We start from the raw sequence: 15,208 nt of genomic DNA, 5'->3' as shown, positions 1-15,208 counted from the left end.
GGAAAAACTATGGTGGCTAATATATATATTTTTTTAAACACAACTTTTTTAAAATTGAAGAAAGAAGAAATCTGAGCAAATTTACCAGTGACTTCTGTCAACATTGGTTAGTTTATTCATGCACTCCACAAATATTTTAATGCTTGCTTACAAGGTGTAAAGTTATTAGCACTCATTGATCTTACTAGGTCAGACTTACAGCATTTCCTGTTACATACATTTACATAATTAATAAAACATATTTGAGCCGGGCGGTTGTGGCGCATGCCTTTAATCCCAGCACTCAGGAGGCAGAGGCAGATCTCTGTGAGTTTGAGGCCAGCCTGGTCTATAGAGTTCTAGGACGGCAAAAGCTATATAGAGAAACCTGTTTTGAAAAACCAAAAACAAACAAACTAACAAAAAACAAAAACAAAAAAAAAACAAAACAAAAAGACGCATTTAATAAACAAAACAAAAAACACATTTAGCTATTTGAATACATTCAATACATAGGTTTATATAATATATTATATGACAAATATACGGTCACTATTTTTAGATGACTTTGGAGTAGCTTTAAGCTCACAGCCAAACTGAGCAGAAAATCTGGCATTCCCACACACACCCTACTGCCCTCCTCTCTCCAGGACTTCTCTAGTGTCCAAATCTCACACTAGAGTGATACATTTATTACAACTGATGAAACAACACATCCTTATCACCCAAAGTCCACACTTAATGCTAGCATCCACTCTTGCCGTACTTTCTGGCCTGTTGTTAATATATGTCATATTTCATCACAGGATCACACAGAACACTTGGCAAACCTTGGTAGGTATTTTTTGTTTTTACTTTGCCATTCTCAGAGTATCAATATTGAAATCATGCAGTATGTCGACAGCACTGGCTGCTCTTCCAAAGGACCTGAGTGGCACCTACTTGGCTGTTCACAAACATCTGTAACTTCAGTTCTGGGGGTCAGATGGGGGACCAGACGCCCTCTTCTGTCCTCCATGGGCACAGCATGCATCTCCTACCCGAGTCCTTTGAAAGAGTAGCAAGTGCTCTTGACAGCTGAGCTGTCTTTCCAGCCCCTGAGGGCTGTTGTTCCACAGCCAGATTTGAGCAGACTAAATTTAACCAAGGTGAAGTGCAAGATAGTTGATCTTTATTGGACTTTACTACACAATGACAAGAATTTTCTTGGGCTTTTCTGTGTTGCCCATTGTACCCTATGGAATCCTTTGCTGTAAGGGTTCAGGAAAGATTTGGAAAAATGAAAAAAAAAGCAACAAAATGCACGAATTGAGCAACTCATGTCATTGGCCACATCCAAGGGAGTACTGCTGACACCCAGTATTGTTTTGTATATGAATAACATGCACATTTTACTTTTTTAATGATTTTTTTTATTTTACGTGCATTGATGTTTTGCTTGCATATACGTCTATGTGAGGGTGTCAGATCCCCTGGAACTGGAGCTACCGACAGTTGTGAGCTGCCATGTGGGTGCTGGGTTGAACCCAGGTCCTCCAGAAGAGCAGCCAGTGCCCTTAACCACTGAGCTATGTCTCCAGCCCCCATAACAAGCGCATTTTAAGGAAAACAAACCTGGCCTATTATTTTATTTGTAAGATGCCATTGAATATGAGATGCATTTCCATTTTGGAATTTTGAAACTGCTTTAATAATTCTTTAAAGTGGGTTTTAGGATTGATGGATTAAATGCCAACTGTAGCATTTAAAACCCACGCTACTGTTTTCATGAACGGACTCCATCCTGCTGTAATTACCAACAAGTAACTCTCGACGATGTGAAATTAGTTTTTAAGCGTGATTCTTTCTCACTGATTTTACACCAGTAGAGCAAATGATATTGCAAACCTTAAATTCCTGTAATTGTAGTTTATCGTGTAAATCATAGATTGAGGCTACCCAATTATTATTAACCACAGTCAATAGCAAAAACAAACATCTTCAAACTGAATCAATTACAAAATACTTCGAAGAAGGCCGTGGATTATTTTTTTAAAAAATAACTGGAATAATAAACAGTTGAAACACAGAACAATAGTAAGCAATATAAATGTATCCTGTCCAGGCTGAAGAAACAAATGGAAACATTTACGACCAGCCTCTCCCAGGACTGGTTTAAAATTAGAAAATTAGAATACCGTTTTGTTTTTCCACCGCAGGGGTTCTCTGAATTTGCCCCCAGTCTAGCCTGCAATTTGTGTGCTCAAGTGCAGGTAATCCTCCTGCCTCAGTCCCAGAAGTAATTGAGCTATGTACATGCTTCCCACACAGTGCCCAGCCTTTATTTCTTCCATTTCAGTAACGTGCCCGCGTGTAATTAAACGTTTAAGCACTAGCAACATTTTTAACAGCCTTACAAAAAAAAAAAAAAAAGTAACGTGATTTAACCCAGCATGTCCAAAATCTATCATTCCAGCAAATAACACAAGTTTTATGAATGAGATGGTTTGTGAGCATCTGCGGTGTACTGGCAACACTAACAGCTCAGCCCTGCTTGAACTAGCTACATTTCCATAACTCTCTTGGCTACATCTTAGCCAAGTTACACTCAGCTGCCCTAGTGGACGTACAATCTTGGGCGATTCCAGCATCCAGGGATTCCAATTCTGAATCTGGGGATTCCTTAAATAACACAGACTCTTGGCTCCTCGGGATTTGGCCAAGAGAAAGTGTAGAGGCGGCGCGCGCTGCTTAGAGACGGCGCAGGGGGCGCACGGAGATTGAACCCGCGGGCGCGGGCGGCGGCAGCGGTTGGCGGCTGCAGGGCGGCGAGCACGCGGGGGCAGCTCCGCCCGTGGGCGCGCGGGCGGGCGGGCACCTAGGCGCGAGGGCACCGCCCCAGGGGGGCGGGCAGCGGACTCCGGAGGGCGGGGCGGGGCGGACCGCACCGTGCCGGGACTCGGGCGCCGGCGGCGGGTACGGAGCAGAACGCAGAGTCGCAGCGAGCGAGCGGGTCGGCGGCGGCGGCGGCAGTCGGGAAGGGTCAGGACCACGGGAGCCCGAGCGCGCGGCAACGGCCGCCTGGAGCGCGCAGAGCGATTAGCGCTGCGCCCGCAGCCCCCCTAGCGCGCGCACGCTGAGGAGCGCGCGGTGCCGAGCGCGCGCCGAGCGGCCGGGGGCGCGCAGGCCCTGCCCGCCCCTTCCGTCCGCACGCCCGCCGCCCCGCCGGCCCTTCCTCTCCCACCTTCCACTCGCGGCCCGCGCCCCCCACCCGGCGGCCCCCGCGTCCTCCTCCCGCGGCAGCGCTGTCCGCGGCGGCCGGAGCGGGCCGGGCCGGGCCAGCGGGCCGGGGGATGGCGCTGCTGGACCTGGCCCAGGAGGGAATGGCCTTGTTCGGCTTCGTGCTCTTCGTGGTGCTGTGGCTGATGCATTTCATGTCCATCACCTACACGTGAGTCGGAGGGTCGGGGCCTCGGGGACCAGCTGTGCTGGCAGGCGTGTGCGTCGTGGAGGCTCGCGGGCTCCGGGGGTAGAGAAAGCTGATCCTCAAACGGTCCCCCCCCCTTGATCTCCTTGGGGCGGTGCGGCGCTGGGTCCTGGAGAGGGAATAGCGCTGGTGTCGCGACCGGGCTCCTGGGTTGCAGGCGACTGCAGAGCCAGCCCTGGGGAAGGCGCCTGCTTCTGTGTCTGGTGGATGGTTGCCTGCTCGGTCTGATTGTGTGGGAATTCGTGTGATTTTTTTTTTTTTCCATCTGGGCCAGGATGTATGGTGTGTTGTGGGCTTACCCCTCCCTCCGTGCGGGCCACGTCTCTGTTATGGTGATGGTCCTTAACACTCTTCCGGGAGCTGTTTGGCACCACCGGGAGACTTCCCTGTGGGTTTTCTCCTTCCTGGAAGAGCTGTGTGCTTACATAGGTGTGGAGCACCTGCCTGCTTTGTAAAACGTCAGTCTCCGAGCCTGTGTACAGTTTTCAGTCCTGTCAGGGTGGCGTTTCAGTATGATTTTTCTTCCTTTCCTTTTTCATTTTCATTTTTTCCAATTGTTCATTTATTGGCTTGTTTGGAGTTGTATCCTTTCTCCCTCCACACAGAAAATTTTTATTTGGCAGATACTTCCCGAGGCCTACTAGATACCACCTAGCATTGGGCTGGGGACACACACAGATGAGAGCAGGACTAAACTCCTGCCCTCGGGAAGCTTACATTCTAGAAGAATGAAACATGATAAAAATCCAAATAAGGTAATTCCCTGTAAAGCTTAGGAATAAAACAGAACAGGGTGAAGGGCTGGAGAGAGACATGATATAGGGGGCTAGTTTTGATCCTTCAGTAAAATGTCTTTAAAATGAAGTCTGTGTAAGTAAACGAAATACATGTGTAGAGATGAACTCATTTGGCATTTTAGTCCGTTGCTTTTTCCCACTGTAGAGCAGATGAGCTTTTCTCCATTCGGTATGCATGCTGTTTCTTGATACTGAGAGAGATGGCACTTGTACAACATAAACTAGCAGGCTTTTTTTTTTCTTTGAAAGTGAAAGAAAACATACTCCAGTCAGTATGGCATTGCTGACTTTAGAATTTTTAAGTTGTATTCATTATAACTACATGGGCTCTTTAAAAAAAATAATTACTATTTAAGGAATTTAGTACAAGAAGAATTAAAGAAGATAGTTATACATATACCAAAATATTACGCTGTTAACCTTCTGTGCCTACCTCCCCAATTATATTTAATAGGCAGAGGGGAAAAGAGGAGACCACGTCACGACTCTCGTTCTATAGCCTGCTTTAAAATCTCACCTACTTGATAAATGATTTTTGACAAGCAGTACAGGCCACTGTTGTAGGTGCTAGAAGCAAGCACAAAGAGCTAGACACACCAGACTGCTGCCCATGGGGGGGCGGCCAGAAAAGTGACTTCCTATTGTTTCTTCTGTATCAACAACTGTGTGAGCTCTTTCCATCATTTCAGGCATTTTGGATTCTGAGCTATTAATATTTATTTGTTGTTATTGGTAGGCAATTCGGTTGATTCCGGTTTACTAAGCAACATTTTAATGATTTTATTTGTATTTCTTAACTTTTTCCTGCATGTTGAGCAAGTAGGTGCTTTATTCCTGAGATACGTTACCAGTCCCTGGGATGTATTCTTATCCATACGTCTCTTTAGTTCACATTTCAGAGGGAGGAAGTGTTGGACTAAAAGTGGTACATCTTTCTATCTTTGGTACAATGTTGCCTTATAAACGAATGGGGGGTTATCGTCCAGCTCTGCATCCCTTATTCCTCACCGTTTCTTTTGTTTTGATTTTCATCCATTTAGTTACTGGTTCCACTGAGTAGCTTTTCAGATATTTATAAGCTAGTTTCATAACTTATGCTCGTCATAAGTTATATGGCCATACTCTTTTGCCTGTACTGCAGTCTGTTGCCAAGTTCATCTCTGTTTAATTGAGGGTAACTCCTGTGTTCATCCGTCTGTCACATGCTGTAATTGTCCCCCAGTCTATTTTATTGTCTCAACTTGAGACTGGGGTGTTAAGTGGACAGGTCTTCTGTTTTATTTTTCCTTTCATCGTCTGTATTCTCAATGATATATGTTAGTCATATATCTCAGTCTGCTTTCTTCTAATGCTGTGAATTTTCTTTTGATTTTTTTTCACCTTTTACACTTTGATTCTCTCATCATTTTTTGTTATACAATGAGACCTGGAACTCTAATTTTAGTTTCACTTAAATATATACCCAACTTGTTCCCAGGTCATTTACCAAGTGGTCTTGATTATTCCTTTGTTTAGAAAAATAACAGCCTTTTTCATACACTAAATTCTTTGCGCTTTGGTTCTAGTGCTGGATCATGGTCCCATTGTTTTTTTTTTTTTTGTACACGATCTATTCTGCTTTAATTAATGTAGTTTTATTAGCTGGCGAGATAGCCAACCCTTTCATTCTTTTGCAGACTTTCTTGACTTTTATAAATACATTTCTTATTTAGTGATGAATTTTAAGATCTTGTTTCAGAGTCTTTAATTTATTAGTTTAAATATTAAATTTATAGCTCAACTTAAAGCAAACCCTTTTACTGAACTTCTGGAATCCTGCCCCCTCCAGTCTGTGCACACAGTAAGCATCGCACTTCCTGAACATTAGCATGATCGATGTATCCGCTACTTCAAATAGCCAGCCAGAGTGTGTTTGCTCCTTGCCTTCAAAATTTTTGAATTTATTTATTTGCTTATTTTTGTGACTAATGTGTTATAAACAGATTTTTCTCAAAATAATCTGACTCTGTCTTTTTTGTTTGTTTTTGGGATAGGGTCTCACTGGGTGTCTCGGTACTCATAAACCAGGCTGACCTTGAACTCACAGAGATCTACCTGCCTCTGCCAGAGTGCCGGGATCAAAGGCCTGTGCCAACCACGCCCAGCTATAATTTTACAGCTTTGAGCATGGTATAAATAAACATTTAGCTTCCTTGAAGTAAAAAGGCTTTATAATTTAAAAAAAAAATACTCCAGAAAAAAAATACTTCAGGACATTACCTTTAGATTTTTAAAGAGAGAGAGAGAGAGAGAGAGAGAGAGAGAGAGAGAGAGAGAGAGAGAGTGTGTGTGTGTGTGACATGGGTTTGGAGATGCGATGACAGCCTGCAAGAGTTAGTTTGGTTCTTTCTGCCATGTGGGGGCTGGGATCAGGTTATCAGGCCTGGTGACAAGCACCTTTACCTGCTGAGCCATATCTCCTACCAGCTCCTTATTACTCTTTTTTTTTTTTTTTTTTTTTTTTTTTTTTTTACTGATGAGAACATGTTCTGGGCTTGGGTGTGGTAGCATACATGGAAGTAGATGTCTACATTCAGAGCCACCCTGGTGTTGATGGTTCCCGGAGAGACAGCCAGAGTTGCATGATGGAGAGACCCTGTTGCAGAATTCCTAAACAGAGATGCGCAGATCAAACAAAGGAAACATAATTAACTTATAACAGGTTTCATTTGCTAACTGCAGGCCGTGTAAATGCTCTTTTGAAATGGATAAGTGACTATAAAACAAATAGGCAGAGTGGTGACCTCAACACACACCTGTCCTCTCAGCAGGTGGACTGTGCAGTGAAGCCTAGCCTGAGGTGGACTGTGAGACCCTGTCTCACAGAAACTAAAGCAAATAACCAGCAGAAGAATTTGTACATAAATTCACCCATTCTCTTTCTGTTGTGGTTAGCTTGGCTGGTTTTTACCAAGTATCTTTTTGTGATCTGGTCCGACTATCATTGTCCACTTTTTTGTATGTATGTTTTCATAATAAATAAATAAATAGATAGATAGATAGATAGATAGATAAATAAGATACTTCCCAGCTTGATAGGAATTGTTTTCCAGAAGAAAAAAAAAAGTCTTTTTTGTTTTTCCTTGCCCTTTCCTTACTGTGTAAGTAAAAATCATCACAGTTGAGTCTCAGCATTTAACAAAGTTAAAAACTATGTAAATAATATTTTGGTTAAAACAGTGTGCAGAATGGGGACCTAGTTATTTATTTGTTGATTTAGGTTTTCCTATGTTGCTCTGGCTATCCTGGAACTCCCTCTTATAGACCAGGCTGCCCTTCTTCTGACTCCCCCAAGTGATGGGACTAGAGGTGTGAGTCACCAACCACCTGGCTTTTTTGGTGGGGAGGGGGAGAACCATCTTTATTTTAATGAAAGGACATGTTTTCTGAATGAATGTTCAGCTTTATCCTTCCTGTCCTTTTAAATATGACAAAAGTGAATTAGCATATGTTGGTGCGCCTCTCCCCACCCCAAAAACTTGTACTTGCAGCTGGTTGTCTTGCAACCCCCAGGTTTCTAAACACTGGCCCAGCCCTTGTATCAGGTGTCAGGTCAGCATGAGGGTGGGCTCCCAACTGTTAAAGGTGCATGCAGAACACTGATATTGCACTGAAAGTGTAAGGAAAACTATTAGCTACAGTGTATCAGTGGCACACTGAATCTGTTCTATTGTATCTTACAATTAGATAAAAGTCCTGGCCTGCATTTTAAACAGTGTTGCTGACGTCTGATTCACACATTGACTAGCTCGTTGGTGAAGTTATTTGTTCTGATTTCACAAGTCTCACAATTCTCATACCCTCATTCCCCCTCTGCCCCTGCTTAATAAAGACTAGTTGGCTATCAAATAGAAACAGGTGTTTCCCATTCCCAGTTAAGAATCTGTCTCTACTCACAGATATCTCTGCCACCCGTTTCGTTCCCCTCAACTTTAATACCAAACGGAGGCACAGTCATTTCGTAGTATTATTTTAGGTGGCAGATACTTTTATGGGAAGGGTCTTATTCCCAAGATTTTGATTTTCTAAAAATAGCAAGGTGATTATAGTCTCAAGCAGTCAGTGCAGGCTAAGTGCTCTTTATGGGTTATTTTGTTTTTCCTCTTTGTCTGAGTGAGTTTGGTTTCCAAATTGGGAACTGAGATGAAAGCATGCAAAAGTCTGAATGCAGTTGTTTTCTTCTGAAGCGGAGCCATCCTTTTTGATGGTTGATGTATCTCTCATCCATTCTTGCTCTCTCTTCCCCATTGTCCCTTCTCCTGTAATGAATACCTTTCCCCTCTGTGTATAGCGCTCTACTGATTGACATTAGACCTTACTGCTTTTGTTAATTGTAAGTGCCAGCCCAGCTTGGAAATGCTGCCCTTTAAAAAAGACTTACCTATTTAATTTTATGGGTATGAGTGTCTATCACTGGTACCCACAGAGGCCAGAAAGAAGGAACTAGAGTTACAGTCTTGTAACATGAGCCTCTGTGTAGGTGCTGGGAGCTGAACCCAGGTCCTCTACACCACCGCCTGGCTCATGTGATGGTTCTAAATAGCGAAATAAAAATTGTAATTCAGTTTTACTACTCACTGATGGTTCTCTTGATTGGTTGTTTCCCCACACATTGACTCATCCATCCCCATGGCTCCCCTGCATTGTTGGAAACGTTGATGCTCATCAGTGTCTCTAGAGTTTTGCTCCTTTTCTGCTTCAGCGTTTTGTATTGTTACCTTGTCGTCATTCTGCAATCTAGGGTCCCGAGCTTTAGCTCTTGCCAGGACTCCCCACTGCCTTCAGGTAGGCTTTTTACATGTCCCACAATTCATTGGGGACATAGCCCCGCCCCTTTTCTTCAACTGCCTCTGATTTTTGGCATTGTAAGACAGTGCACTGTACTGTCTTCAAGATTATCACCCCTTCCTCTTTTCTCCTCCCTTTTAAAAACATCTTGTTTTTCTTTAATTTTTGCATAACTACTTTCTTTAGGCTTTGGTTTTGTAAGGGGCTTGGAGTGGGACTTCTTTTGTCTTTCTGTGGTTTGGGGGAATTACCCATTTAAATAAAAATAGAAAGTGATTTTCCCATTTCATGTATGTATTGTAAGTTATTGAGGGTACAGAAGTTTTGAGATGTTGACTTATTTACCACTGTATCCACAGGATCCTCTAAACATTAAATTACAACTTGTTGAATGAATGATCTTTGAGTTTTTCTAGTAGCAGTCTGTGTATGTGTGTGTTAATACATTCATTATTTCCGTCTCTGTTGGTAATTGTGCTTTGAGGCAAGTGGTCAGAATTTTTGATGCTTTTAGTGGACATAGATTTTAATGAAAGCGGACCAAGTAAAATCATGTTCTCACTATGTCTAAGCCAGTAGCAGCAGGTGAAATAGAACAGATTCCTGTCAATCTGTTTACGTCAGTCTGTGTTCAATTTTCCCTCAAAAGGTTTTCCTGAGGGACCAGTTGTCTTGCTAAAAATAATCTTTACATTCACTTCTGTCCTTTGGGGAATGTAGAGCCCAGAAGTAGCTAGGGTTGGCTCACAAATGTCCCCATTCTCTCTCCAGCCACAGCGTTTTCTTCCAAACACAGAGTAGTTTAAAGGTTAGGGGCTGCTTCGAATGGGAATTGTGTAGGAATAGGGACCGCTCATTGCATGCTCAAGAGAGCTGTGTGTTTTTGAGCATTATCTGGTGGCTCCTTCTTCTGTGAGCCATCTTTCTTGGTTGCTCTCAGCAAAACACGTACTGTTTTCCATGGACCAGAGTTAATTGTAGCCTCACCAGAGAGTTAGTGAGGTGGGTTGTTTTTGTTTGTTTGTGAGTCTGTTGAGATCTGCTGGCTTCCTGTGGTGCTATGACTCCTTTATATTCCGCCATATGTGAGTCCATTGTCCAGCGGGGACAGTTTATGCTGTCCTGTATGGTTAGATAACGCCTGGTTATTTCTTTCTCATGGGAGCCTATGTCAGCAAAGTCACAGTTGCACGAAGAAGTAGACTTGAGCTGCTGAAGCCCATTTAGATGCCCATCTTTAAATGATAAGCTCTCTGCGGCAATAACATGAGTCACAACCCAACCCATACTGATCATAAACCGCCTTCCGGAGCCCAAGTGTACGTGGCAATAATAGAGGCCACTAGTCACTGGGGATGGCTATGACGGGCATGCTGATCGCACACACAGCCTGGTTTGATGTGCAGTATTAGCAGTCATGGTGTGGATGGAGCACAGGGGAGAATTCCTGGTGTGGAGCAGTTGCTTTATTGGAATCACACAGCAGAACTTGTAAAATGAAACAAACAAAATAAGAGCACAGCCTGGGGCTGTGAAGCAAGGTGATCTTTGTCCTCGCAGACTGTATTCTCTTGGAAGCCCTAGGCAAAGTCCTGGAGCCTCACCCCTAATTAAGATTGCTGCCAGCTGCCTGGAGTGGGGGGATCGGCCCTGCCCTCTGCAGCTAAGCCCAAACAAACCTGCAAATTGGGGGACAGTCAGGCCTGAGCTGTTGGTGGATTAGCCTGAAAGATGGGAAGGCTGAAACAAGGGGTTAAACCATGGAAACCATAGCAGCTTTGTAGAGCTTGATATTAGGAGGAAGCAGACATGAAGCCTCAGACAGTCGGGGCTCATCAAGTCAAAGCGTGGTGGCATCCAACAGAATCCCTGAGTGTTCCTTCCTGTGGCTCCTGAGTAGACATGTTTAGCTCAGTGGAAAAGGTGGGACTCTAAACCCTTTTTCTCTTTTTGCCTGTGGCTTGCTGCCAAACCCTTTTTCTCTTTTTGCCTGTGGCTTGCTGCTCATAATGGTTCGTGTTAAGCGGGTCTCAGCATCCTAATGGTGCCTCCAGCTTCACTGTCCCTGTAGCTAACAGAGCCAGCCTTGCACACAGAGCACCTCTCTGGGGCCTTTGAAGAGTAAAACCAAGCCCACAGCCTAACTGTATAATAGGGTCATTCACTTTGTACTCATTAACTCATTATATTCCTGAAGTTGTGATAAAAGCTGATTTCTGAATGTGCAATGGATGTATTTATTCACGGGGGAGATACTTCACTAGAATAAAAAAAAAATATTGTTAAGAAGCTGGGGTGGCACACGCCTTCAATCCCACCACTCCTGGAGGTAGAGGAGATGGGTCTCTGTGAGTTCAAGGCCAGCCTGATCTACAGAGCTAGTTCCAGGACAGCCAGGGCTACACAGAGAAACCCTGTCTCAATAAAACAAAATAAAAACAATTAAGAATATTGTTAAAAGTCCCAGTTACAGCTCATGCTGCCACTAAGTGAGATCTGGTGTTCCAGGTATTAAACTAGGTCTAGGTCGCAGAGAGGGCTCTCACCTCGATTGGCATGGAAGTCTGTGGGGTAGCCTCTGCTCTGGGGACTGCCTAGATCCTTCACCAAGTCTGATCAGCTTGGAATTGCATGCTAATCAACAGTTACTTTGAATAGTGTATCCTGCCTGGGTCTCATCTTGGCTCCTTCCTAACCTTCCAGTATCAAGTGAAGGGGCTTCTTGTGGTTGGGGACCAACATGCTGAGGCAGGTTTGAAGGATGGCACATAGTCGGGCCTCTGCAGAGCCTCTGCCTGCTGGAGAACCCATCTGTCTTTGAAAGGAGAACTCGGCTTACACCATGCAAACCAAAGGGCACCAGCAGTCCTTCTTAACTCGTAGTAACTTGCTATGTGTAATGTTTCTTAGTCTCATCTTTGTTTTAGACTTTTGGATGCCCATAAAGCATTTGTTCATTGCAGTGCTGAGAATTGAACCCAGGACCTCACACGTGTTGGCCAAATGCTCTACCTACCCCTGAGCTTTGCCCTCCTAAAGCTTTAGATATTTCCTAAATATTTGATATAATTTTTTCACTTTAAACATATATCAGCCTATATATTGGCTTTCCTTCTGTTTAGGCTCTTGATGTCCTTTAACTTGGGATCCCACTACCATAGCCTCCAGAGTGTTGGAATTTCAGGCACTTGCCTCTTTGACTCTTGGGTAGGATTAAGATTAAACTAAGTCTTAGGTGTGTTCTAGATCGTATTTTCCCTGACTCTGTTTTCATCATGGGGTCACGGTCTCTCTCTCTCTCTCTCTGTCTCTCTCTCTCTCTCCCCACACGTGTGCATACATACACGCCATCTAGTTCACTTCTGTTCCTCTCTTCCACTGTTTAACATCCCTAAATCTCTTATCTGAACTTTGGTAATTTGGAGAAGTCACACACAGCAGAAAACACCCTTGAATTACAGCACTGGTCCTTTTTTAAGCTTCTTTTTTCCTGTTTGTTTTGGGCTGTGTTTAGTATTAGCTGTCATTGGATGTTTACTTTTCGGCCTGTATTTCTGGACCTACCCGGCAAGGTAGACGCTAATATGCACACATGAAGAAACAACTTGCCCAAGGGCACACAGCTCCTGCTCTGAGATAGAAACCCAGGCAGCCTGCCACCAGCTCTCGCTTCTGTATCACTCTGCTGTACACCGCCAGAAGCAACCTAAAAATAACCCGGAAGTGAACGAGAGGGAGCCCCATAATGGCTAGGGGATGTTCCTGACAATTGGTGAGGCTCTCTTCCCAGTCTCATAGAACTGCCTTTGTCCATCTTGCTCCTCTTTCTAAAAGCTCCCCCCTCCTTTCAGGAACCCTGTCACTTAGGTCTGTGGTTCTCTGCTTTGTACTAGGAGAGGGAAGGGGACTTAACAAGCCTCAGCTGCGAGGGTCTCACCCCTGGAGTTTTAGATTAAATTGGTCTCAGTGTTAGAAGGTTTTAGCTCCTGGGCGATTGTGATGCGCAGCCCCTGGTGGCTGTTCATCCACAGGTGTGTCCTGCTCTGTCCCCTCTTGGCTTCCTCCACGTAGCCCAGAAGCCGCAGTTTGCCCTCGCCCTTTGCCTTGCCTCACCCTGCTCGGCGTCATGTATCAGTTTGCCCAGTTGTCCTGGATCCATCCAGTGGCTTTAGCTTCTCAGCTTTCAGGGTCCTGCAGAGGGCCATGGCTGACCATGTGGATTAGTACTGCCGCACATTCATGGTCTCAGATCGCCGTCCAGAAGCACTTGGTGTCTGTATTTAGTGCTGTCTGTTGCCCCATGTCTTCACCGTCCTACTACGTTCTTGGCAGATTGCTCTAATCCTTGACTGTGCTGTGGATCCTTTAGCCTTGTCTGTATCTGCAGATATTCTTACAGACTCCCTCCAGGGAAGTCCCCCTGTTCCATCTTGGGCCCTTCCTCTCAATTCTGCTGTTTTAGGGAAACACAACATTTTCACTATTATCATGCCTTACCTCCTGTTTATTTACTTTTCCTTTTTATTTTTTTTAATTATGTATGTATTTATTGCCATGTGTATTTATTGGGAATGCCACGGTGAGCGTGAGGCGGTCAGAGGAGAGCTTTCAGGGGTCTGAAACCTTTCTGGCCCTGAACTCGGGATGTCAGTCTTGGCAATAATTTCCTCTTACCTGCTGAGCCATTTTATTAGCTCTAAGGACTTAACATTTTAAATCTGCTTCTGGGCTCCATCAGATGCTTCTTTGATGCTAAAAGTGCTCAGAAGTCACCAGGCACAGCCCTAGTACGGTGCACATTTTACTGACCCGCCCTCCTGGCAGCATCCATTGCCGTTCTTTCTTTACAGAGACCTTTGTGTTTCTTTTTATTCATGTGTTTGTACGTGCCTGCCTCTCCGTTTGTGCTCCGTGCTCAGGCTTTATGACTGTCATGACTAGTTCCTTGAGCTCAGCCCTGGAGCCATCCAGGTGCTCGCTCCACCATCAGACAAGCCCCGTGGATTCTTCACCTGCAGTTCCCTTTGGCCCTTCCGGCCCCGCTCTCCCTTTTTCTAGCATTCTAAACTGTACAGCTTGCATTTTCTTTTTTGTTCTGGACGATTGTACTATCTTCCCCTGCCTTCCATCTCCCTGACCTGTACTTGGTTCTTTTCACTTAGTGCTGTTTCGTTTTGGTCTTTCATGGTTACCCCTTGCTGTCTCTTCAACATTGCCTGTGAAGTGGAAGCATTTTACAGTGGGGAAGAGACAGCACTGGCCAAACTTGGATGTGCTAAAACCCAGGTTCTGTTTTAGCGGAGAGGTGGGGCAGTGGAGTGGGCCACACTCAGGCAACTTTAGCAAGAGCCTCTCCCTCTCCCTTCTCCACAGAGGTGGGAGCTTGCTTTGCTGGTACTCTGTTATAGCTCTAATCTGAACAAGGTGAGAAACACCTCATTGTGTTCTGGGCACTTAGAACTGCTGTGATAAGGAAGCGTGTACAGCTTGAAGGTGAGAAAGGGAAGTAAGTCTTGTGTCTTAGGCAGAAGGAAAGCTCTAGTCCCAGTAGCATTTCCAGGTTGGTTTTGGCTTCTTGATTCTTGATTTTGCTGCTCGGTGTGTTTTCCCACAGCATGCCTAGCTGTTTTTACAAGATGCAGACATTTTGAATTTCACTCTCTTGGGTTCTGGCTATTTTTCTGGTCTCAACTCTGTCTCCTGCATGTAGAGGTGTCCGCAAAAATGTCCTTGGGGGCTCCCTGTCCCAAACGTGGCCAGGAGGTGATCTCAAAGGAGTAGTTTGGCCCTGCCTCCTCTGTTCCTGTGTCTGTGAATCTTCCTTAACCTAGTGCTCGGTGTCTATAACTGTCCTTTCCTAGAGCTTGTTTTGTCAGGTTGTTTTGGGGTGGAAGAACAAATCCGCTTTTTGTTGCTTTATTTTGTCCAAAAGTTGAAGTCCAGTGGAGAGACTTGGGTTTTTGATTCTTTGTTAAAATGGGATGAGACTTCATGCTGTTTGTAACAGCCCCGCACCATAAACAACCAGGTGTCAACAGCTGGTAAATAGATAACTGTGAGGCAAGTTAGTAGGAAGAATTCTGTAACCAGGACGAATAAGCTAAAGCCAAACTATCAATGTGGGCAAATCTCACACTAA

At 44.6% G+C, this 15,208-nt stretch overlaps 1 protein-coding gene across 1 annotated transcript in view; it reads left to right on the top strand.

Annotated features, from left to right (window-relative positions):
• The first annotated feature begins 2,902 nt into the window (after window positions 1-2,902).
• Window positions 2,903-15,208, top strand: part of Ugcg (UDP-glucose ceramide glucosyltransferase) — a 32,695-nt gene continuing 20,389 nt past the window's right edge. Inside the window, exon 1 of the mRNA XM_050164693.1 lies at window positions 2,903-3,409. Within this exon, the coding sequence (XP_050020650.1) occupies window positions 3,312-3,409 (98 nt within the window). The 5' untranslated portion in view covers window positions 2,903-3,311. The remainder of the gene's footprint in view (window positions 3,410-15,208) is intronic.

This window comes from Alexandromys fortis, unplaced genomic scaffold (genome assembly GCF_014885135.2).
Source record: "Alexandromys fortis isolate MF-2015 unplaced genomic scaffold, M_Fortis_MF-2015_v1.1 scaffold_18, whole genome shotgun sequence".
Lineage (NCBI taxonomy): Eukaryota > Metazoa > Chordata > Mammalia > Rodentia > Cricetidae > Alexandromys > Alexandromys fortis.
This window is presented reverse-complemented; position numbering and strand designations above follow the sequence as displayed.